This window comes from Eumetopias jubatus, unplaced genomic scaffold (genome assembly GCF_037043125.1).
Source record: "Eumetopias jubatus isolate StellerSeaLion01/CBP00866 unplaced genomic scaffold, mEumJub1_p1.0 scaffold_8, whole genome shotgun sequence".
NCBI classification, from domain to species: Eukaryota; Metazoa; Chordata; class Mammalia; order Carnivora; family Otariidae; genus Eumetopias; species Eumetopias jubatus.
In genome coordinates, this window is record NW_028274814.1 from 64993317 (window position 1) to 65018558 (window position 25242).

A 25242-nucleotide genomic window follows, 5' to 3' on the forward strand; every position below is an offset into this window, starting at 1 on the left:
AGAGCTAGTAATTATCTTTGTATCATTTGTCTCCACTACAATGAGATTCTAAAGATGAGGGAAGCTTCTTTCTGGTGCCATTTGCCACATAGTAGGTGCTCAAAAAGAATATTTTTTAAGACATGCATGAAGAATTAGGTGATGGGGTCTCTAATTCCTTCAAATTGGGCTCTGTGACCCCTACCTAACAGACCCATTTACACGGTGGATTGCAATCTGGTCCATGTACAGCTTGACCTTGCAATGAATGCAAACAGGAGAGCTCTTGAAAAGATCAGAGTAAGAAAGTGAATGCCCCTCCTCGATTGAATTGTAGAGGCAGGGCAAAGTAAAACAGTCTAATGGTCCTGCTCCACAGAGGAAAGATTAAATATGGAAGAATTTAAAAATTACTGCCAACTAAAGCTGAAAACCGAGCACTAAATAGTTTCTGACTCTTGTAGGAAAATCAGGCAGCTTCTCTAGGTGGTACATGGCCCGCTAACCCTGCATCCTTTCCTGACAGGGCCCTGCAGTATCACCACCAGGGTGCTGTCCTACAAGGTCACAGTGGAGATTGTGGCTGCACCAAAATTCACCACCAGCAAATCGTACCATGAAGCAAAAAGGCTTTAGACAGGCCTGGCACTTTAATACAGCCCATCTTTAATCCCCTTTCATGTCACCTGATTATAAAAAAAAAAGATGAGAAAAATTCAACAAAAGACAAAGTAAAAATAGTACAAAATGGATTAACATAAGAATTAGAGAATCGCTATTGCAAATCTCCATTTTACTCAGAGCCCCTGTCAAAAATCATAATTTAAATCAAGGCAGGCACTTGAGAGCAATATTCATGGAAGAAGTTTTTACCAAATACTAGGACATTTATAATACTTTGTAGCACTGGCAAAAGAGAGCAGAGATTGAAGGAGGGTGTGTGGTGAGGACAAAGGAATGATAGAAAGGGAAAGAAAAATCAGAGAAAGAGAATATATATTTACATTGCCTACTTCCTTATGAGGTGTTCTTTCATTAGATTATATAGGTACTTACCTAAAGTTGAACAACACTCTCTCCCTGAATGCTATAATCCTGGAAACCAAATGATACATTTTGGTGGAAATGTATAAAATAAGAAAAAAAAAATAGTTGCCACAGGCCCTCACTCATTCTATATTTTATATTTCTGTGGTGGACTTTGGCATTTAATCTTCTGGCTCAGGGGCCTTCCTTAGTACCTTCCCCCTTACGCTGGGCTACAGCTTAGAAAGATGAGGATATTGGTTAGCTGAGGTTCAGATAAATTAACTGTTTTGTAAACAACTGGGATATCCTAAAATTTTATCTAAAAATTTAAAAATCAAGTGATAAGCTTGATAAATAATTTCTTAAAGGTCTATTGTTCACTGAAACTCTGAGACGTAGAGGAACCCTTCCTTTCTGTGCTCAGAGGACTCTTCCATGTGAGTGAAACTAAGAATTATAGGGACTGAATAACATTTCACTTCCTATCTTCTAATGTTTACCAAACCAGTAAAAAGAGTAACAGTGTATATGATGGTATTCAAATAATGACATATACATGGTACACTAAATATGAATTTAATGACATTTCAGGTTATACATTCCCAGGAGGCATGAATCAACATTAGCTTTCTGTGTTCAGTGTTTAATTCTAGACGTACGTGCACACCAAGTCCAAGTGACACGGAGTGTTTGGCACTGACAGCCTTATTTTTCAGGTATACTGCTAGGGACTTCCTTCCGCATGTATGAACACAATCGCACCAGGCTACTCTTGCAGTGGTCACGCTTCTCCTCCAGTGACAGATGAGACCCAGCCCCTGTAGGCAGAAATTCTGGCAAAGACCATGGGTGCGCTAGGCTGGCAGCTACTGCTGCCCCAGCTCACGATACCAATGAGCTTGTACTGTCTGTCATGGGCACACTGCAGCGGTCCTCCAGAATCTCCCTGCAACCTGCAGAAAGAGAAGTTCTCCTGGTCACTTGATTCATGGTCAATGCTAACCCCTGCTGCAGAGGTGATCAGACAGTGCCGAAGTCATTCCCTCATCTCTGATTTCTGCTCACAACAGCAGAGGGAACTAGGCAGTCGGTGGATGTTACAGATCTCTGACTCAGATCAAAATCTGTATTTGCAAAGGATGGCTAAAAGGTACATTTAACACAGTCATTTAATGCTGACAACAGACTGTGCCTTGCAGAAAGTTTCAAGCATCTACTAAATATCGATGACTAAATGATGGTTTTGAGTTACATGAAAATATCTTTATACGATGCTACTAGAAGTAGATTCTTTAAACTGCCTGATTCAGCTGTGAAGGTGAGGCATAATAAATTATTTTTATAGATCAAAAACAGCTGAATATTATCAATTTCACCTAGTCAACCAAGCAAATGAATGAGCAATTCCTTTTGAGAACTGTGTTCACTTCAAGTATCAAATTTGCAATGACAGTACATCAGCTTAGCAATGTACTTATTCTTCTCACTTTTCATCTTAAAACTAGCATATATTTATACCTTTTTATGGTCAGCAAACACCCATTGATGAGACACACTGAGAAGAAAACCACATTCATCAGTGCATCCTGGAATTACCATGCACGAGGATGAGCCCACAGCCCCTCCACATGTGTTGGTGTTTTTAATATGCAGTCCCCAGGAGCTTCGACAAGATGTACTGTTGATCAGTGGTACCACTGCCTCCTGCACAGTTTTAGAAAATTCGTCTTCTAGTAGAAAAAGAATAAAACATAACCTAGGCAAATGCTTGTAAAGGATACAACAAAAATAGCCCTATATACAGACAGAGTCTGAGGGTCATCCCACCCATTCTCCCCTCTTGGCGCTGTAAGGATGTTAGGTGGTTTGTACAAAGTTAGTATTACTCCATGGTGGCTTATAAACAGGAATAACAAATGACACTCTATGTGGGTTCTTCTGTCTTTAGTACAGTCCTGAGAAGACAGAAAGAGGACACCACTATAGAGAAGGAAGAAGGAAGTCTGCACCCAAATCAGTTGATAAAGCAAACAATGCATTTCATGTTTTACATGTTAAGTCTAGATTTCACTGGTTTTTGACTTGACTTCACATTTAAGTGTTGACACTGGAGGTGACAACTGAAATTGCATTCTGACTTACTCTTTATTTTATTGGATATTTGCAACTTGTTAACTCAGTTGTAGAATATGGTGGAAATGAGACCACAGTCACGGGTTTGACCTTTATGTAGACTACTTTCAGATAAACTTTACCATTTATGCCAGCCTTTCATTTCAGAAAAATGCCTCACATCTTTGGAAATATGCTCATAACTTTAAGAAGAGATTTTCACCGTAGTGGTGAAAATTTCACGTAGATTTTCACTATTGTGAAAGCAAGTGTGTGTGTGTTCACAGTGCAACTGGGGAGTAATTACATATAAATATTTATTAGGTAAAAATTACATACAAATATTTATTAGGTAAAAAAAATCACTAGATACTCTCCAACCCAAGTTTTTAAAAGTATCCATGAACTCGTATCAGTAAACTAGTATTATTGAATATGATGTCCTAAAACCCAAGTAGTCACCTTTAGATCCATTATGAAAAAGACTTTTTCTACTATCATTCCTATTAAAAACACGGAAAAACTGAAAATGAGCAAACAGTATACTCAGACTTGACAAGTATTTGTTTGGATTCTAATCTTAGAAGAGGCAGCGAATGTACTCACGATGTGGTTCAGTTATTCCCCATCCAGCAGTCAGACATTTGGAAAATAAGTTTACTTTATCATCTTTCCCTGGCAAACAGATTACAGATACAAACTCCCCTAGAATGAGAAAAAGACAAATACCATTTAGTCCATAGGATTGATATTATCTATATTGTTTCTCTTCTACAATGGCTCTAAAAATAACTATTTTGGCATGATAGTACCCACTTTAACCCCACAGTTTAATACAGAAGGTACCATCTATTAATTACTCAGAAAGGATCAGCTCATTTCACAGGTAACCACTTTGTTCCAGGCATTACCATTTCTTCCTAGGACAATACAAGCACATTCCCTGCATAGAGATGGTTTCTCATCCACTAACCATTTTTAAAATGCGTCTGCCTTTCTGTCCATATGCCCTTAGGACATCACCTTGTTGAATGTGAGACGACAGTGCAGAAGAATATAATAATCTTTTCTCTTCAACCGTGTTACATGAGCAATGGAGAAAACCACATTTGTAGCAATGTAAACTTGAAAGTTTTTTTACAGCTCGTGTTTTTATATCTAATTGTATTTTTGCAGGTGTATTATAAAATATATTGATCTATAAACATTCACATTTTTCGTACCACCAAAATTTGTATATATATAAATATTGTGGGTTTATGTGTATGTCTCTGTGTATATACCCTACACACACACACATACACTCTCTATCTCTCTCTCTCTCTGAATGCAGTGCTCCTGTATTTGCTTTCTCATGCTGCTTGACTTCAGTTTTATCCAGACTTTTACACACTTAACATGTTTCAACATATCTCCTGTCCTAGACCATTTATTTCAATGATTTGTTCTTTATTTTTTTACTGCTGTCTCTTAATAAAATCACACAAAGCTCTGTAACTTTTTGTTATTTTCCTACTCTCCTCTCTACACACATTCCAACTGATTCCAAATCTTGTTGTGCTACCTTCACAGATAATCATTGCTATATATCATTTCCTGCCAAATTTCCTTGAGCTAAAGTATTTTCCCTCTACCAACATTTTTTTTAATCAGCTGTTTTTCTTATTCTGGTGTTTTTTTTTTTTTCATTTACTAGATTATGATCATATCATTTCTATCCTTGCATATAGACCTCCCGGATCATTTTTTTAATAGCACACAGTATTTAGATAATGAATGTACTACAATTTGTTAAATCCCCCTGGCAAACATTTAGACTATTTAATTTTGTTTCCCCTTAAGAGTGGCATCAAGTATCCTAGACCATCAATCCATGCATTAGTGCCCGTATTTGTAGAAAATAGGATTGCTGGAGCAGGAGGCAAAAAAATTAACAGAAATTGCCAAATTGCCTCATTTTGGACAAAAAAAAAAAAGGATGTATCGACTTGCACTCTTCCTAGCTGTGTTTTTAATCTAGATGTCTGTCAGGAATCTTGAAAATAGTTATGCCCTAAACCTAACAATTCTACTTCTGGGAAATTTATTTTAAGGCAATCCTAGACCTGGAAAAACATATGCATAAGGATAGTTAATCCAGCATTATTTAAATTAAAAAAAAAAGAAAGAACCTTTTTATAAGAATTGTGGAAAGGCTACTACGTAGCCATTACAATTACATTTTAAAGGAAATGTTAATAATATGAAGCAATGCTGATAAGTGAAAAAAAAATCAGGATAAAACTCATAATAGGTATATTACAATTATTTAAGTATACATAGAGTAGTATAAAAAGACAGGAAAGAAATAGGCCAAATGTTCACGTGATGGCCATGGTGAGGTGGTGAGGATGAAAATCATAGGTAGAAATTGTATTGTTTCTAATGGGAAAAAGGATACTTCTCACTCTGACCACTGAATAGAAATGAATGGGTACAGATTAGGTAAGCTAACTCAATATTTAGGGAAAGAGGAATAGAAAGGTTCATGTTAGTGTTGACATCAGGTGGTGCTGAGTGGAAAGCAAGATCCTTGGAGACCAGAAAAAAGGGGGGGGGCAGGATAAAGGGTAAATTCAGAAGGGCTGAAAAAAGGGAATGTTTGTAATGACTATTGTGGCCACTGGAAAGAAGAAACATGCGCACAAGGATTGCAGAATGGTACTGAAATTGGAAACCGCAAGTTTTTAAGGGCACCCAAACCTCACCAATGGTCTTTTTCTAGAACAGTGGTTCTCAATTTTGGTTGCACATTGAAATTTCCAGGGGTAGTTTATAAAATACTGGTCTAGATTCAGCAAAATCCAGGATACGAGATCAACATACAGAAATCAATCACATTTCATGTAGAATTTAAAATTAAAAACAACACTATTTATAATCACTGTGAAGAAAATGCAATGCTTAGATATGTATATACTTAGCAAAACATATACAGGATCTGTGCACTAAAAATGGCAATATTCTGGTGAAAGAAATCAAACAAGACCAGGTGCCTGGGTGGCTCAGTTGGTTAAGCGACTGCCTTCGGCTCAGGTCATGATCCTGGAGTCCCGGGATCGAGTCCCACATCAGGCTTCCTGCTCAGCGGGGAATCTGCTTCTCCTTCTGACCCTCTTCCCTCTCGTGACTTCTATCTGTCATTCTCTCTCTCTCAAATAAATAAATAAAATCTTTAAAAAAAAAATCAAACAAGACCTAAATAAGTAGAGAAATATATTGTGTTCGTGATTTGAAAGACTCAACATAGTAAAGTCAGTTCTCCCTCAAGTGAGCTATAGGCTTAATGTAATTCCTATTAAAATCACAGGAAGTGTTGTAGACATATTATTTTAACATTTACATGAAAAGGTACAGGGCTTAGAACTGCTAAAGCAATCTTGAAAAAGAATAAGTTGAGAGGAATCACTTTTTAATATAAACCCTATTAAGAGCTACAGTAATCAAGACAGTGTGGTACTGGAGAAGGGGAAAAGACATAGATTGACAGAAGAGAGATCCCAGAAATAGACCCATACAAATATGCTCAGCTGATTTTTCACAAAGGCACAAAAGCAACTCAATGAATGAAAGACAGCCTTTTCAACAGATGTTGCTGGCACAACTGGACATCCTGGGAGAGGAAAAAGAACCTTGACCAAAACCTTAAACCTTATACAAAAATTAAGAATGGATCATGAAGTTAAATGTAAAATAGAAAACTTTTAGAGAAATAGGAAAAAATTTTCAGCATCTAAGGCTAGGCAAAGAGTTCTGAGACTTGACGCCTGAAGCAAAATCCATAAAAAAGGAAAATGGAGAAATTGGACTTCATCAAAATTAAAATCTTTGCTTTGTGGAAGACCCTGTAGAAGGGTCTACAGACTGGGAGATGATCTACAGACTGGAAGAAAATATTTGCTAACCACATATCTGACAAAGCAGTAGTATCTAGAATATATAAAGAATTCTTCAGCACCACAATATGAGAAACCATCCAATTAGAAAACTGACAAATCTATAAAGAGACATTTCACTAAAGGGGTTTTTAAAAATGGCAAATAGGCACATTAATATATATTCAGTATTATTAGCCATTAAGGAGATACAAATTAAAATTGCAATAGGGTATCACTATATACCTATCAGAACGCCTTAAAAAAAAAATAGTGACAAAAGCAAATGCTCATGAAGATGCAGAGAAACCAAATCACTCCTACAACTCTGGTGGAATATACAATGGTACTATGACTCCAGAAAAACAGTTAGGGAATTTCGTATAAAACTGAAACGCACCTACTCTACGACCTGGCAATTACACTCTTGGGCATTTATCCCACAGAAATGAAAACTGTTCAATTTTATTTACACAAAACCTATACACAGGGCACCTGAGCGGCTCAGTCAGTTAAGCGTCTGCCTTTGGCTCAGATCATGATCACAGGGTCCTGGGGTTGAGGAGCCTGCTTCTCCCTCTGCCTCTACCTCTCTCTGTCTCTCATGAATAAATAAAATTAAAAAAAAAAAAACAACCTATACACAAATGCTCAGGGGAGCTTTATCTGGAATATCCAAAAGCTGGAAACAACCCAGATGTTCTTCATTTATGAATGGTTAAACATCCATATCATGGAACCCTACTCAGCAGTGAAAAGGAATGAACTATTGATATATATGGAACAATATGAATAAATCTCCAGGGCATTATGCTGAGTGAAAAAAGTTAATCCCCAATGTCTACAAGACTGTGTAATTCCATTTATATAACATTCTTGAAATGACAGAATTACAGAAACAGAGAACAGATTCCTGGTTGCCAGAGATCTGGTGGGGAGGAGGAAAGGAGTATTGCTATAAAAGGGCAAGAGTATCACTTGTGGTGATAGAAGTGTCCTGTATCTCCACTGTATCAGTGTCAATACCCTGCAAAATGTTTCCATTGGTGAAAAAAAGGGGAGAAAGTATATTGGTGTATCTGTATTTCCTACAACTGCTTGGATATCTATGATTATCTCAACATAAAAAAAGTTTAAAATAATTTAATAAGCAAAATAAAGGGAAAAAACACTGATGCCAGGTGTCCACTTCTGAGACTGTGATTAATTGGTCCAAATTGCATCCTGGTCTACAGTTTTGTTTTTTTAAGCAACCCAGGGGATTATAATGCATAGCCAAGGTAAAGCAGCCCTGTTCTAGATGCTCCTACTGACTCACTTACAAAAGCCCAGAAAGCAAATTGTGGGCTGAACCAGGACTGGAGTTTGCAGGATGGATCCACTGAAAAGACATTAAAAAGGGAAGTGAGGTTATTGGCAGGAGCACAGCTGAAGAAGGCAGAAACACAGGAGAGAGTTGGAAGAAAGCAGGGACACTGTCCCAGAGCCCTAGGAATCCATGGACAGGCGTGAGTGTGAAAGTGGGCACTGTCCACAGATCTTAGCTCCACTCCCCAACCCATTTACTTTCTCATTGAAAGTGCACCCCTGCTAAGTAGCTAGGAGGGTTACTGTTTTTCCCTTCCTACAAATGACCAAGCTGAGGCTCAGAGAAGTTATATAACCAGCCCAGATCACGTGGCTACAATTCCTCACCATGTGTTCACATCAGCTGCAGTTTAAATAAACATCAAAAAAGAACAAGATTTTACTAAGCCATAAACGTACAGACAATTGAACATCTGATGGGTCAAACTGCTGTCTTAAGTATTTGGGTAAACCTCACCTAACAGCAAGTCTCAGAATAAATAGGACAAGATTAAACCATATTTCTTTGAAATCTTCTCTAGACCTGCACCAATTAAAGACATAAAAAAGTAAAATGTTTGGGCAGGTGCTTCAGCTTTGAGGGAAGGTAGCTTAGAATATCAGAAAGTTTTGAAATCGTGACTTTCAAAAGTACACACAGCACTTCTAAGCAAGATGGAAGATAAAAACCACATGGCAAAGGTTGCAAATATGGAGCAGAGTTATCCACACTGACCTAGTTGGACAGGTTTCTCCAGCTGCAGCAAGGATAGGTCATCAGTAGGAGGGAACTCTGTGAAGCCAGGGTGAGTGTATACAGCTTTCACTGGTATCAAATCACTATTTCCCGTGTTTGAGAGGGAACTTCTTCCTATTACCAGGCCATCTGTGATAGTACTTGTCATAGGAAAAAGGAATGGGGGAGATATATACCACTTTTAATGAGGTCATACTTTTTCAAAATTACTAAAAGTACATTCTCTAACATCTCCCATCTACATTAAAATCTGTGTTATCTTGAATTCCTAGAAAAGGGAGGTTTCTTATTAATTTGATCCTTGAGAAAAATGAAGGTATCTACTTTCTTGCCTTCATAACATCAAACAAAAAATGATTTAGTGTTTCTTAACAAGATTCATGATGCCTCAGGGTAATGATTCTATGTATTATTACAATCATACTATTACACATTATATGACATACTTATATAATAGTCACTGAAACCTATTCTGAAAGTTACAGTTACTCTACTCCCTAATACAGTGTTTCTCAAAAAAATGTCTAGGAACTACATGCATTAAATCTGGCAGTGCATTAAAAATGCAGAATCCTAGACATAACTCATTAAGTCAAAATTCAGAATTAAGATTCTAAGATTTCACAGCAAATTCTCCAGGTAATTTTGAGCACATGAAAGTCTGAAAACTGCCTTAATAAGGAGAACTTCTTGTGATTTCTCTACATCAAAGGAGTTGGGGAATGGTAGAGAAAAGGAGTTTTTGATTCCTTGAAGGTTCCTGCCCACCAAGTTATTGGAGCAGATACTTTTATTAGAAAGCCTACTTTAGCAGCCCTGAAACACTCTATCTACTCATTTAACTATGGGCCATCACTACTTCTGGGAATCGGATACTAAAAACACCAGCCTAAGACTTCTCTGAGGAAGGAGTTTTCAGATATCTCCGTATCACATTGAGACCAAGATTCAGATACAATTTGTTTAAGTGTTTCTTTTAAAGGACATTCTTTAAAATTCTTTGAAAGTGGATATTTATTTTGAGAGTGGGTAGGATGATCAGTAGTCAGTAGAGTAGAGCAAGAAGGACAGGAATTCACATTTGAGCAACTCCTGTGCTCTATGTAAGGGGTTAAGACACTGATGCAAACATGTTAAGATATTACCTCCATTTTATAGATAAGGAAACAGGGGACTATTGTTACTTATATTAAGTAAATTACACTGAAAAGTTAATTTTAACCTTTTAAAATTAAAAGTTATCAGTAGTAACTGTTAGAGAAGCACGACGTGTCGTGGTCTGAGCACATCCATTCATCTGCGAGGTAGGGACTGTATCGGTGGGAGCTTAATGTTTCCTGTGCTGCGGGGAGAGCAGGAGTACACCCACCTCGGGCACCCCCCTCCCCGCCCCGGCACCGCACGGGCACACACCTAAAGTTACAGAGTGCCGCTGTCAGGACCCACTGCTTTGCAATTAAAGCACCTCCACAGAAATGTTGGCCTTGGTGCTGCAGGCTGACGAGCCAGGGCCACGACTTGGTAGGTGCCGCATGGACACCCACCATCCGGGGCTCCCCACGCTCAGCGGGCAACACCTGTGTGTTTCTCTCAGACCCTTGCATTAGAAATGGGTCAACAACTGGAATTCCACATGTGTCTTGGGTTGGCTGTTTTCCAGTATTGCTTTCTACGGTTATCTCTGAGAAAAGTAACAACAAAACATTAGAAATACTTATCAAAAATCTCAGAATGGAGGGATTTATTTCTTTTGTAGTTTCAAAACTAGAATTCTTAGCCACAGAGATTTCTCTTTTCTTCCACTGCTTTTAAAATGAACAAAAATCAATAAAGTTACCTGAAGCATTAATACATACCTCTTTAGACAAATCAGAACAGAAATTGATTTTTAAAATATTGCACTTAATCATGAAATTGATTGGGTAATCAATTTCAGAACAGAAATTGATTTTTAAAATATTGCACTTAATCATGAAATTACTGGACATTGTTCTTTCTTTGGCATTATTTGTGTGATCCCAGTAGACATGTCAAAAGACTTTATACTACATGTATTCCAAGTACAATTTATACAGAAAGGAAAAACATAAGGAAAATTTCTAGTAATGTGTTTACTTCATTCTCAGATTTAGAAAGAACTGCACCAGGGAATTAAAAACAAGAGACTTATTCAAGTATATCCTGAAATATGAAGAAAATTAAATAAGCTTCCTCAAAGCTTATAATTTGGGAATTATAAGATATGCTCATTTTTTAAATGCTTTGCTTGAGATTTTTTACACCAGAAATCTATTTAAAACAAAGTTTCTAGCAGGGGGGATTTGTTTATTCAATACTTGTATCAAAATCCATTTCTACCTTCTCTTCAGATATGTGTAAAACATGGATTCCCTCCTCCTTTTGTATATAAAAGTCAAAAAAATATGCGAACACTTCAAAATTAAGACTATCCTAGATCATAGAAATAAAAAACCCCACAAAGTTATCTATTCAACATGTTTTATACTTTAAGGTTTACTGCCTTACTGCATGTTTTTACTGCATTTTAATCTGTGTATGTGGTAACTCTTAGACCTGTGGGCTGTTCGTACACATGCAAAAAAATAAATTGAATACTAACAGCAATATTTTATTAGTATTCAATTTATTTTTTTCAACTTACCTCTAAAAAAAACAACAAATGCTTAAAAGAGGAAATGAAGCAGCCTAAATATTTTTACCATACAAATGAAGGGTCAGTTTAGAGATGCAGAGATGGAAAGATAAGAGCAATGGAGACAGGGGCGCCTGGGTGGCGCAGTCGGTTAAGCATCTGACTCTTGATTTCACCTCAGGTCATGATCTCAGGGTCCTGGGATCGAGCCTTGTAACAGGCTCCATGCTCAGCAGGAGTCTGCTTGAGGATTCTCCCTCTCCCTCTCCCTCTGTCCCTAGCCCTGCTCATGTGCTCTAAAAAATAAATAAATATATCTTTTTTAAAAAAGGAGCAATTGAGACAGAAGAAGGGTCAGTAGTTGAGCACTCCTTACCCAATTAAAAAAAATCACACCTATATGATGATGTGGTTCATTAGTCTATGGCTCACATCAAGGACTCTTCTAGAACTCATTCATTCCCCCATCTTACAAAAGACAAAGTGACATCAAAAAGAACTTTGTATTGGATGTTATTAGAATTCTTCCTAGAATTACACTCCAATCAAGAGAATCTCCTAATAACAGATTTATTTGTTTTTTTACCCTTAAACACAACTAATGAAGTTCTGGCTTAAAAGTAGATTCAATAAATAGAAAAGTCATTACATGTGTTCCTGTTTTATGCAGAGTAGTTAGTATGTGTTCAGCTAAAATATTCTTTTTTGGGGGGAGTGTCTTTTTGGGGATTTGGGAGTTGTTATTTAATAAAAAAGAGATGCTAACAGAGACATGGAAACACACTGAACTCTACCTTTGTTTCAGCCTCAATGTCCCCACTAGATTTTTTAAAAAATAGCAGGGGCCTTTTATGTTTATCGTTATTTCTTAAGTAAAATAACACACACACACACACACACACACGCACATGCACACACCCCAATTAACTATTACCTCAAATGGTCCATCTAAACTACCAAGATGGGGTGCCTTCTATGAATGTGCCTGAGAGCAGTAATAAATAGTGAGAGGCAGATGTCCAAGAAATGTAGGGTGAGATAAATTATGATTCTCATGACAAAAAAAAAAAAAATCTCAACATCAAGCAAGGAAGGCACAGCTCTAGAGCTACATGTAGCAAACAAAAATGTAGCTGGCAGTAAATAACCACCTTAGAAGAAATTTAGAATATCCAAACCAGGGGAGCCTGGATGGCTCAGTCGATTAAGCATCTTCCTTCAGCTCAGGTCATGATCTCAGAGTCTTGGGATCAAGCCCCGTATCAGGCTCCCTGCTTAGCGGGGAGCCTGCTTCTTCCTCTCCCTCTGCCTCTCCCTCCAGCTCATTCTCTCTCTTGCTCCTCTCTCAAATAAATAAAATCTTAAAAAAATAAAAATAAAATAACCTCCAAGGTCTTGTGCCTTAAAGAATGTTCTGAAATGAAGTTTTGAGAATTAAAGCAGGGTAACTACCAGGGACTCTCAAACCAGTGTTCCACAGGTTCTACTTTGACATGTATGATATCTGCTTTAATAAATATTTTAAAATACTTACCACTGATAGGCAGTTGGGTTCCCATATTACTTTTTTGTAAATGCTTCTGAACTATATCTTCCAAAATAAATTTAAAACCTCTTTCTCCCACAGACTTATCAGTCTCAAAATTCGCGGTCAGGTAAGCACCCCTGGATATCAAGACAAATTCTTTCTTGGAACCACATAAATGAGCTGCAATGTGAGATATACATAGTAATTAAAATATTTCTCCTGTGCAGTAACGTAGATAAAAGAGGGCTGGGAGGGGACATTAAATTCCAAACTGTTAATATTGGCAAAGGAATGATTATCAATAATGTAAAATCAAGATTTGTGGAATGGCATCCATGATGTGACTGCAACCATGGAAGGGTACAGATTTTGAATGATTAAAGGGAAAAGCATGGGCTAGCATTTGCTATGAAATGACATACAACTCTATGGCAATCTGTGATCATAAGGATGAGAAAGTTGGTGAAGGCAAATGGACAGAGAAACAAAATAGGACAGTGTTCTGAATGTTTGTGCCCCACCCCCACCCCGCCCACAATTTCATGGGTTGAAATCCTAATCAATACCAAATGTGATGGTATTAGGAGGCAGAGCCTTTGGGAAATGATTAGGTCACAAGGGTGGAGACTTCACGAATGGAACTAGTGCCCTGTTTTTTTTTTTTTTTTTTAAGATTTTATTTATTTATTTGACAGAAAGAGAGCACGCACAAGCAGGGGGAGCAGCAGGGAGAGGGAGAGAAAGAAGCAGACTTCCCACCAAGCAGGGAGCCCGATGTGGGACTCTATCCCAGGACCCTGGGATCATGACCTGAGCCGAAGACAGACGCTTACCTGACTGAGCCACCCAGGCACCCAAGAACTAGTGCCCTTATAAAGGAGACCCAGAGAACTCTCTCACTCCTTTTTTGCCATGTGAGGACAGAGCAGAAAAGACAACTATGAATCAGAAGTGAGCTCTTACCAGACACCAAATCTTGCACTTCCAAGGCTCCAGAACCATGAGAAATAAATGCTTGTTGTTTAAGCCACCCGTGTCTAGTATGTTTGGTATAGTGGCCCAAACTGGCTAAGACACACAGGGTGCCCAAATGCAGACTAATGACGATCCTTTCCTAATCCAGAAATACAAGTTGTTCAAAGGTGGTCCTGATAGTGATAGGATATCTGCTGTAATTTACCTATACATGCTGTAATTTCAGTTCTCTCAGAACAGTGATACATTATTGATTTGTCTTAACGATAATGTTATCTCAACAATCTGACACAGAAAGATAGGGAACAGGGGAAGAGTGAACCTCTACATCCTTCTTATCTTTGCAGAATCTGGTGAACTGGATATGACGGGGAACTGGGATGCACCATGTCAAGGCAAAGGACTCTGGATAGAGTCAACAAACACGCCAGAAGTTTTAAAATAATGTAAATGGGAATAGGTTACTGCTTAGAAAATTCTTAAAAAAGATTTGGGGGTGAGAGAAGATGGGTAGAAGTCAGAGAAAACAAAGAGAAAACGAAGAGAAAACAAAAATCCTCTACTTAGAGGATTTCCAGGGTTGTACGTCAGGGAAAGAGCATACTTCATGCTTACAGGCACAGATTCTATCAGATTCTATAGCCAAACTGCGGCTTTCCACCAGCTCTGCAATTTACTATGTGGCCCTGGGCAATTCGTTTAATCTGTCTCACTCTCTGCCTCAATTTTCTCATCTGTATAATGGAGATAAAAATTATGTTCAAATGGGATTTTATAAATTGGTACTTGTAAATTATTGTAAGTGTGTGTTACATAAAAAAGAAACTTCAGCAAATTACTGGACAGTTTTTGAACACTTGGAGAAAGAATCAATGGTCACAAGAAGCCAACATGGGATCCTTAACGTGTCACATTCAAGTAACCTAATTAATTTTTGTTGAAAGAGCTAATTAGATGGTGGCTGGGGGAAGGAGATAAACTTAATGAATCTTGATTGCAATGAAGCACTTAATAAAGTATCTTATGATATCCTGTGAACAGATATAAAATGTAAGTGGATAATTAAGTGGCCAGGAAGTTTCACAGCTGATTAAATAATCATACAATATTAAGCTGGAGGGAAGGTCTTAATGGAATGAAAATAGTTTTATCCTTGGTTCTGTCAAATACAGTATTTTTTTTTAAAGATTTTTTTATTTATTCATTCGGAGACACAGAGATACAGAGAGAGAGAGAGAGAACATGAGTAGGGGGAGAAGCAGAGGGAGGGGGAGAAGCAGGCCCCCCGCTGAGCAGGGAGCCCGATGCGGGACTCAATCCCAGGACCCTGGGATCATGACCTGAGCTGAAGGCAGATGCTTAACCACCTAAGCCACCCAGGCGCCCCTCAAATACAGTATTTCTATTTAGAACTTAGAAATACAGACAACACATTTACAAAATGTGTGCCTGCATGAGAAGGGAATAGTGCCAATATAGGATCTTAGAGATCATTTAGTTCCATCTTTCATCTGACACTGAGTTTGTTCTAAAATAACCCTGGACATAGGGTTGAAGATATGACATGGAACTTATGAGCATTTTCTCTTTTTGAACAGTTCTAGTTGCTAGACTGTTCTTCATGTTGAATCAAAAAGCATCAATGGAACAACTGTCACATGGTTGGTGTAGCGTTTGAATCAGAGCGCATGGGTTTGAATCCCACTTTCTCTACTTATTAGTTATGTCCCTGGAAACAAGTTGCTCAATCTTTTTGTGACTTGGTTTCTTTATATTTAAAATGAGAGGAGCGCCTGGATGGCTCAGTCAGTTAAGCGCCTGCCTTCGCCTCAGGTCATGATCCCAGGGTCCTGGGATTGAGCCCTGCGTTCGTCGGGCTCCCTGCTCAGTGGAGAGTCTGCCTCTCCCTCTCCCTCTGCCTGCCACTCCCCCTGCTTGTGTTCTCTCTGTCAAATAAATAAATAAAATCTTTTAAGAAAATTTAAAAAAATAAGTAAAATGAGGATAAATGTAACCTACCTCTACAGGATAGTTAAGAAAATTAAGAGAGTTATACATTCTTAGGACTATGCCAGAATAATGGTAAATATTCAATAACTATTAGATATTATTAGACAGAACAAATTTCATATTTGGCCTGAGAGTCTCTGAGAATTCCATAAATACTTAAAAGGAAGAATTATGATCCTTCTGTCTTTTCTCTTCTCCAAGGTAAACACTTCCAAGCACCCACGCCCTTCAGCATCCTGGTCATTGTGCTCTATGTTTGTGTCAGGGTTCCTTAAAACGGTTGCTTCCGAAGGGGTACGTGCACCCCAATGTTTATAGCAGCAATGTCCACAATAGCCAAACTGTGGAAAGAGCCAAGATGTCCATCGACAGATGAATGGATAAAGAAGATGTGGTATATATACACAATGGAATATTATGCAGCCATCAAAAGGAATGAGATTTTGCCATTTGCAATGATGTGGATGGAACCGGAGGGTGTCATGCTGAGTGAAATAAGTCAATCAGAGAAAGACATGTGTCATATGACCTCACTGATGTGAGGAATTCTTAATCTCAGGAAACAAACTGAGTGTTGCTGGAGTGGTGGGGGGTGGGAGGGATGGGGTGGCTGGGTGATAGTGGGTAGGGTATGTGCTATGGTGAGCGCTGTGAATTGTGCAAGACTGTTGAATCACAGATCTGTACTTCTGAAACAAATAATGCAACATATATTAAGAAAAAAGAAAAAGAAGAAGATAGCAGGAGGGGAAGAATAAAGGGGAGTAAGTCAGAGGGGGAGACGAACCATGAGAGACGATGGACTCTGAAAAACAAACTGAGGGTTCTAGAGGGGAGGAGGGTGGGGGATGGGTTAGCCTGGTGATGGGTATTAAAGAGGGCACATTCTGTGTGGAGCATTGGGTGTTATGCACAAACAATGAATCATGGAACACTACATCAAAAATTAATGATGTAATGTATGGTGATTAACATAACAATAAAAAATTTAAAAAAAAACAGTTGCTTGACCAAGGTTAGTATTTAATAACCAGTAGGGCAAGAGCTACAGCCAGCAGATTAGACAGTGACTGAAGATCTGTGAGACTGAGCTAGCGCATGCCCACGAAGTGCCAACACTAAATGTGATGCAAGGGAACGGGTTCCTTTTCCTTGTAATTCTTTACAAAGAGAGCTCTGAAATGGTGTCATTTGATACCTCTGAAATTTCAATTGCAAACGTCCTGCTTTTTAAATCACCACCTCCTATCTCTCCAACTCATTAGTGTTTCTCTACTATAATTGTTTGGTCTCACCATGACCTTCTAGTCGTCAATCCCATAAACTTTCTAAATCCAGCAGCTTCTAAGAAAATGAGAGATTTTGCTGTAAAGGGAGGCAGAGAAATGGGGCAATCGCTACATTTCTTGTTCTATTTTGTTTTAAATGATTGGTAAGACTAGGACATGTTTGAAACTGATGAGAGTGATAGTGGAGCTCGATGATGTCCAAGAGAGAATAACTAGAAGAAATTTGTATGCAGCTGATAATCCTCAAATTTTTATCTCCAGCCCAAACTTTTCCTCTAGCTCAAGAATTCAACATGTAGCTACCTACTGCCAACTCAACCTGGATGTATCATAGCTTTAAGAATTTAATGTGGCCCAAACAGATCTCTCCCCACGAATCTCTCTCTCCCTCCAGTATTTCCCATCTCTGTAGATGCTAACCTCTCACACCAGAGTCATCCCTGATTTGCATATTTTTTGGTTTGCATATTTAATCCCATACGCAATCTTCCCGGAAACCCTATTAGTTCTCTCTCCAGATCTGTCCACTTCACTTGCACTCCATTGGTGCCATCCTCTTCTAAGGCAGTGTCTATTGTTGAAAACAGTACTAACAGAACATTCTGCAAGGATGGAACATTCTGTTCCATAGAATATAGAGGGCTGCCCACTATAGGAGTCACTCACCACATGCAGCAATTGAGCACTTAAATATGGCCAATACCACCTTTTATTTCATTTTAACTAATTTAAATTTAAATAACAACCTGGACTGGACAGTGCAGGTCTAGAATAACACAAGAGCTCATGACTTCACCCTGTCACCCAAAAACTCACTCCTGACACAGCAGCTAGAGCATCTTTCAAATTACTCCCTTGTCAAACACCTTTTACGGCCTCCCAGTGGATTGGAACAAAATTCAAACTCATTACCACAGCCCGAGCTGCACAGGGGGAAAGCCTCCGTCTCACCTCACTCCAGTCTGTCCTTGCTCAGTCTCCAATCACTCTGACCCCTGACACTACTCCAACTTACCAAGCTTTTTCCACATTCAAGGCCATTTTCTCACCTATTTTTTCATTGAATATTAACAAAGTGTCGGGAAGTGCTCTACCAACGTGCTGGAGATACAGCAACGAATATGAGATCAAGTCCTGCTCTCAGGAAATTTTCATTCCGTTGGAGGGAGACAGATTATAGACAAATACATACTCTGTCAGGTCATGATAAAGGCCGAGAAGAAAAGATGGAGGAGACCAGTTTACATCATGTGATACAGGCCTTAGATGAAACATTGGAACAGACACCTGAATGAACTGAGGAAATGTACCCTTCCTCTGCAACTTACCTCCTTCAGATTACTTTGGACAAGGAGGAATTATTTGATTATTTATCATTATATAATATTATCATTTTCTTATTTATTGTCTGCCTTTCCAAGAGAAGATGGCAGAGATCATTTCTGACTTGTTCACCATTGTGTCTCCAGTGTGCCTAACCCATTAGGTCATGCTCGGTAATGAATGAATTCAAACTGTACATTTAATATAGTGTTTACTGGTTACTGATGTCTTACATTCACGGGGCAAATGAAAGAAGACCATGAATTTATTTTCATTAAAATATTGTAAAAGCGTTGCAATGGAAACCATTTGGGTGTTAGGGACTACTTGATTTACACATACACAAATAATTAAAAACTAGTTAAAAACTGATGAATTCTACTTACATGAATAAAAAAATTTATTAAGAAAGGATAATGTGGTTCCATATATGGGATAGCCTGTTTTGCTAGCTGGGAGATTGGCAACGGGAATCCATGTTCCATGGTTTAAAAATGCTTATTTAAATTGCATGTTTCATTGAAATGAAATTATATATATAAAATTGTATAAACTATCCAAACTAATGTTAGCTTCCTTCTTACAGAGATTTATATAAGCTGATTATAAAAATATGACTAGTCTTATTTATAATCATTTGACACTTCTGAACAATGTTGCTAGATGGAAGCATACTAAAGAGTAAGAAAGAGGAAAGTAGCCCCTGACATTCAGAAACAGGTTTGGCACTCACAGCTAGACTATGTTGTTCTCCTGTTGGACATAAACAATCTCACAGAACAGCAACATCAGAAAGGACTCTTTGAACCTATGATAAGGTAAGACCAAAACAAGGTCATGTGCAACCACCAAAATACCAAACTTCGACCTCTCTTAAAATAAGGGCTTGCCACTTCTTTACCAAATGCAGTCTTACCCTTATTCAAGTCAGGCCTCCCTATGATTGAGATCCCATTCATAAAATTGCTCCACTACCTAACAGCGACCAGTCTAGAGCCAAGTCCACTTCCTTAGACCCTCTCCAAAATTACCTAACCAAAGCCCAAATCCTATAATCGTTCTAACCCCCTCTTACTGAGACAACCCATGGTGTGATCCTGGCGTCTTTGGCTAAAGGGCACTGGCAAGAGGATTACAGGTTCTGATACTCATCTTAATCTTAAGGAGAATAGCTTGAAATGTTCCATCTGTCCCCCTACCCAACAGTAATTGCTTGAGATTCCTTGACAGGAACCAAATTCACTGATGGGAAAAAGTTAGGTACCCTTAGAATTTCAAAGCAAATTGCTGAGCTTATTGGTGTTATATATCTTATAATATTACAGGAGAGGTCAAGGTCCTGGAAAAAGATTGTATCAAAACTCTCCTCTAGCTCTTTGGAGAAGGTGGATTGTAAGGGCGTCCTGAGGAGCAGAACTCGTTGGAGAGTGAAGAAGGTGATGCAGTATTAGATTAAAAAATCTTTGGAAAGGTTTTCTTCTATGAGTCAGTCTCAGAAAGGATATTGCCTGACAGTCAAGGGTGATAGACACCATGTGGCCAATAAATCTCTAAAGATTATTCAAACTAATTGGCTTTTTTCTCCTCTTAAATTTACCCTGGGTCTAAAAAGGGTCACTTTTACGGTGAAGATGAAATTTGAGTAAACAAATTTTCAAAAAGTTACCTAAAAATGCAGTTCAGAAATTGAAACCTCTTAAAATATAGGACTTCCTTAGAGAAACAAAATTAGGGTGCCCCCTAATGGCAAAATGAGATGGGAATCAGGCTAAAATCAGGAAGAGCTAGAATTACAGGTGAAGATCCAGTGAGTGTGGGCTCAAACTCATCCCATTGTGTTCAATAAAGCCCTGTGATTCTGATGAAGGATCTCATGAAAAATCACTGATAACAAATTATATGTTTCCCAAGGCAAGTGTAGGTCATATTTTCCACATACATGCACTGTATAAATGCTTATATAAATGCCACGTAATGTAGGCCAGTTAAGAAAGATCAGTTTACCAAGTAATCTTGACCGCTGATCTGGTCCATCATAAATACTGAAATAATCCCATTCACAGTTCCAAGATGCTTCTGTTGTAAAGTCTTTAATCACTGCCTTCATTTTATTTCCTGACTTGGAATAAAAAGTCCAAGTGCAGTTCAGCATGTTGGGATAAATATTAGGATAATTGGGAGATGTGATCTCAGTAGAACTAACTGGAATCAAATCCAATACTGGACATCCTTGAAGTAAAAAAGAAAAAAATTATTTAACACAATAATCCAGGAGCTGAGTTACTTTCTGAATCTAGTTTTAATGTCTGTAACTATGTCATTACAACCTAAATGGTAGTATAATTTTATTAATCTGTCACTCTTTCTTCATATCCATAGTTCCTTATGTATACTGACACAGGATTTAAATGACTTTTGTTTTGAAAAACTGACCCCTCCTAAAGAAGACAGACTGAAGTTCTTTGATTTCATTTTACAAACTGTGAACTGCTAAATCACCCACATCCACATTTCAGTGTAGTTTGTTGCTTATATTTAATTAATATACAATCTTAATGTTCATGATCATGAGAAATAGATTTTATCATCTTCAGTCCACAGATGATAGTGATCTATTACTTTGCTCTTCAACAGATATGTCCTAAGACTTTTAGGATTTCCCCAAATTTGCAAATGCCCCAATAATATTTCCCATACAGTGCAGAAAAAGAGAACTTCGACACCATTAAAATATGAGCAGAGAACAGGGCAAGCAGGTTGAGAAGTAGACCTGGGTCCTCATTAGACTGAATTTCTGAATAAATTATGTGCTCCTCAAGTTCAGCCTCACGGCACATACAATTCAAATTGCAAACATTTATCAGTTAGGGAAATTTGGATAGCTCTCAGATAGTTGAAACATAGACATTAAGATTCACAAGAGCTAAGGGGCTACACCAAAAAAGAGAATTGAAGAATTCAATTTTAGAGTAGACTTGGGCCTACACCAAAAGTCCTAGGTATCATCCAACCTGAAAGCAATGTCATCCAAAAATTGATTTACTTCATCAATAATCTTATCACCTTAGTTTCACTATGCAATGGTCCAGCGAAGAAGAAAACAAAAAATATATATGTAATCCAAAAGACAAAAAGTATACGGAAAGAATGGCAATGAATAGACTTCACATTAAAAAAAAAAAAATGGACTTCACGTAGCTACAAGGATTCCATTAACAAAACCAATGTGTTTCTCACCCAGTAATTAAGGTGCTACCTCCTCACTCTCTATCCCCTAACGGGCCCAGGTCTCCACTACCCGCAAAGTTTGACATTAAGGCAATTAATACAAATACACATTTTACCATAAAGTGACTAGAATCAGACCACAAACACCTGAATGTTTTTAACAGAAATCAGAGTGCACTTCTTACTACCTAGTGTTTAGCAGCAGGGCATTCTCCACTCTATTTTCATAATATCATATAACCAAAGTCAGGCCAGCTGGATTCCTTACCTCCATCATAGTCTTACCTTGATCATTAACTTTGTTTTTTCCTCTCATGGAATCTAGAATAAGAGAATATTCAGTGTCAATACATCCAACTAAATACTTTCTATTTCTTTATTCTTCTGATTATAAAAGTGATATATGCAACTTATAAAAGAATTTCAAAGTACAGAGAGTTCAGAGAAAATAGTCTCCAATAGTCCCAGCCTGTAAATAACCAATATTCGTATTTTAACATAAACCTAGCCAGGTCTTTTCCTATGCTATGCATACATTTTTAAAAAATTTGTATGCCCTTTTACACAATTAAAACCTTTTTCCTCCATTTAATTTATTGTGACCATTTTTCCATACTACTCAATATTTCACATAAATTTTAATGATTCTATATTTTTGATTCACATAGATATAACAATTCGTGTTGATACATTTTAATTTGTAATCTCAAAAATATGAATGATGGGAGTCAGATCTTTAAAAACCTACACACATGGGCTATAAATTTTGCTATCATTGTAAAATAGCTGCACTAATGGTTTTCTATGTTTATCTGAACACAGAAATTGAATATGTGTAATAACAGTCTCCTGAGTTGACTCCTATTCATACATTGGCTCTCAGCCAGCAGGATTCCCATAAGCAAATGGATCCATTTCTTACCCATTCACTGGATAAGGAGCTACCTCCTTACCCTCTTTTCCCTAATCTGCCCCAGCTGAAATGTAATTTCCTTTATTCAAACAGTTATTGTGCACCAGCTATTTACGAGGCACAGTTGCAGATTTTGGAGATAACAGCATTAAGTGTGAGATGCCTATCAGATATCCAAGTGGAGGGGGAGGCAACTGGTGATACAGAGCTGGAGGTCAAAAGTAAAAAAGAAGTTGGGAGTTATTTGCGTATCGATGGTAGTGAGAGCTAGGGATTGGGTAAGGTCACTAAAGAGTGAGTACAGGTAAAGAAGAAATGAGAGTCAAGGACTGGGTCCAGAGACACCTCTACCTTTAGTGGTAGAAAAAATGAAGAGCAGCCAGCCAAGAGGCTCTGAAGGAGATCAGTGAAGAGGACAGCTAAGGAGAGTGGTTTCCTGGAGGCCAAGACAAGTAGACTCTAGGAGGAAGGAGAGCTCTTCTGTGCCAAACGCTGTTAGGGCTGAGACGGATCTCTTGGTTCTGGACTTGGCAGGGAAGTCATTGGTAACTTTGGTAAGACCAATGCCTGTGGAATGGTAACAAAGACAGCCCTATGGGAATGGATCTAAGAAAAAAATAAGGGCAAAAGAGGAATAGAAATAAATCTCATGGAGTTCTGTGATAAGAAAACAAAGAAACTAAAGTTTTCCTACAATTCCATTGCCATCCTTTACCAGACTAAATAAGATCCCTCCACTGTATATTTTTACTGTACACTGTATTTTTCCTTCAAAACAGTAGTTTTTTTTACTCTATATTTTTTCTATGTGATTATTTGATTATTGACTATCTCTCCCACTAGATTATAAACTCTACTAGGGCAGAGACTGTTACCAGACTAAATTAAATACTTTTAGTAGAAATGCCTCTCCAATTGTATTCCAATTAACATTTTTAATGAGTATAAACTGATTAATCTTAAGGACAAAAGCAATTCTAATAACCGTTCAGAATTAAACCTAAATTGCAAATTAATAGTTCTCAATTTTCATAATGCTATCAGTGTCTTCACCCAAGTCACGGGAATGTTGGGCAAAGCATATTTTTCAATAATCTAGTTGCAACCAATATAAATGAACTGTCCATCAAACAAGTGAAAAAGAATATACTAGTACATTAAGAAAATTAATTTCAAAAGAGAAAATCTACTTGCAATTTTTATGCTAGGGATAAAAGTTTCCTCCTATATTGTTATAATCATCCAAGTACCCAGAAAAACAGACAAAATTCTTTGGTGCTTTAAGAAAAAATGACAGATCTGATCAATCTTTTACTTTATAGAGGTTTAGCTTGAGGCCTCCACAGATTACAGAAGTCATACCTTAAACACTGTCCTTTCCTTCTCCTCCAAAGCAGACAAAAGAGACAATTCAATCTGTTTAATGACAGATTCTTCCTAATAAAGTGCAAAACAAAAACATACACATAAACATATATGAAAGCAATAGGCTTACCAGAAATATGAAAAGAATATCTCAAAGAAAATTCTTCCATGGCCCAACTGACATTGTATGTGAAAATCAGCATGACTAGAGGACCATGAGATTTTAATGAAGGTGAATTTCCTCCACACAATTTTCCTAGCCCAAAATAAAGAAAAAACAAGCATACACAAATTTACCACTTATCAAAGCAAAGGTTATTGAGCAAAGAGAAAAAAATCTTATTTTTGAAATTACGAATTTATGCCATATCCACTCCCAAGAATATAAAAATGAGAAAATTAAGCAGAAGAAAACCCAATTAGAATAGAGAGAAAGATATTCCAGACTCTTGAATCTAAGCATTTCTTAGGACAGCACTCTAAACCAACTAGAGCACAGGACCCAGTTCCTACAATGGCTAGAATAACCTAGGTAGATCTCTTTAAAGTGATGTATTATAAAAGAAGACGACATGGTCTAGCTAGGTCCTCAGAGAACTAAACAATTATTCTGTCACCACACTGAAATAAAATAATCATATATAGGGAGCATCCTTGAGCCTTAGCTACATACAATCTTCATTTATCCATGGCATAGCCAAATGAATAAGAGGCAAGGTGTGGCAACTGGCATGGTTTCTATGACAAACCATTTCTAGCTTTAAGTGATCATACATAGTATTTTTCTGAAATAAACATTCTAACAAAGGTAGTTTGCTCT

General features: G+C 37.7%; 1 protein-coding gene across 1 annotated transcript in view; it reads right to left on the reverse strand.

The window, feature by feature from the left end:
• Nucleotides 1–1789: 1789 nt before the first annotated feature.
• Nucleotides 1790–25242, reverse strand: part of OVCH1 (ovochymase 1) — a 69412-nt gene continuing 45959 nt past the window's right edge. The window contains exons 20-28 of the mRNA XM_088025710.1: nt 24553–24678; nt 22430–22465; nt 20921–21145; nt 13326–13499; nt 10552–10819; nt 9118–9278; nt 3727–3825; nt 2605–2738; nt 1790–1954 (exon numbers count right to left, since the gene is read on the reverse strand). Coding sequence (XP_087881836.1) covers nt 1790–1954; nt 2605–2738; nt 3727–3825; nt 9118–9278; nt 10552–10819; nt 13326–13499; nt 20921–21145; nt 22430–22465; nt 24553–24678 — 1388 coding nt within the window. The remainder of the gene's footprint in view (nt 1955–2604; nt 2739–3726; nt 3826–9117; nt 9279–10551; nt 10820–13325; nt 13500–20920; nt 21146–22429; nt 22466–24552; nt 24679–25242) is intronic.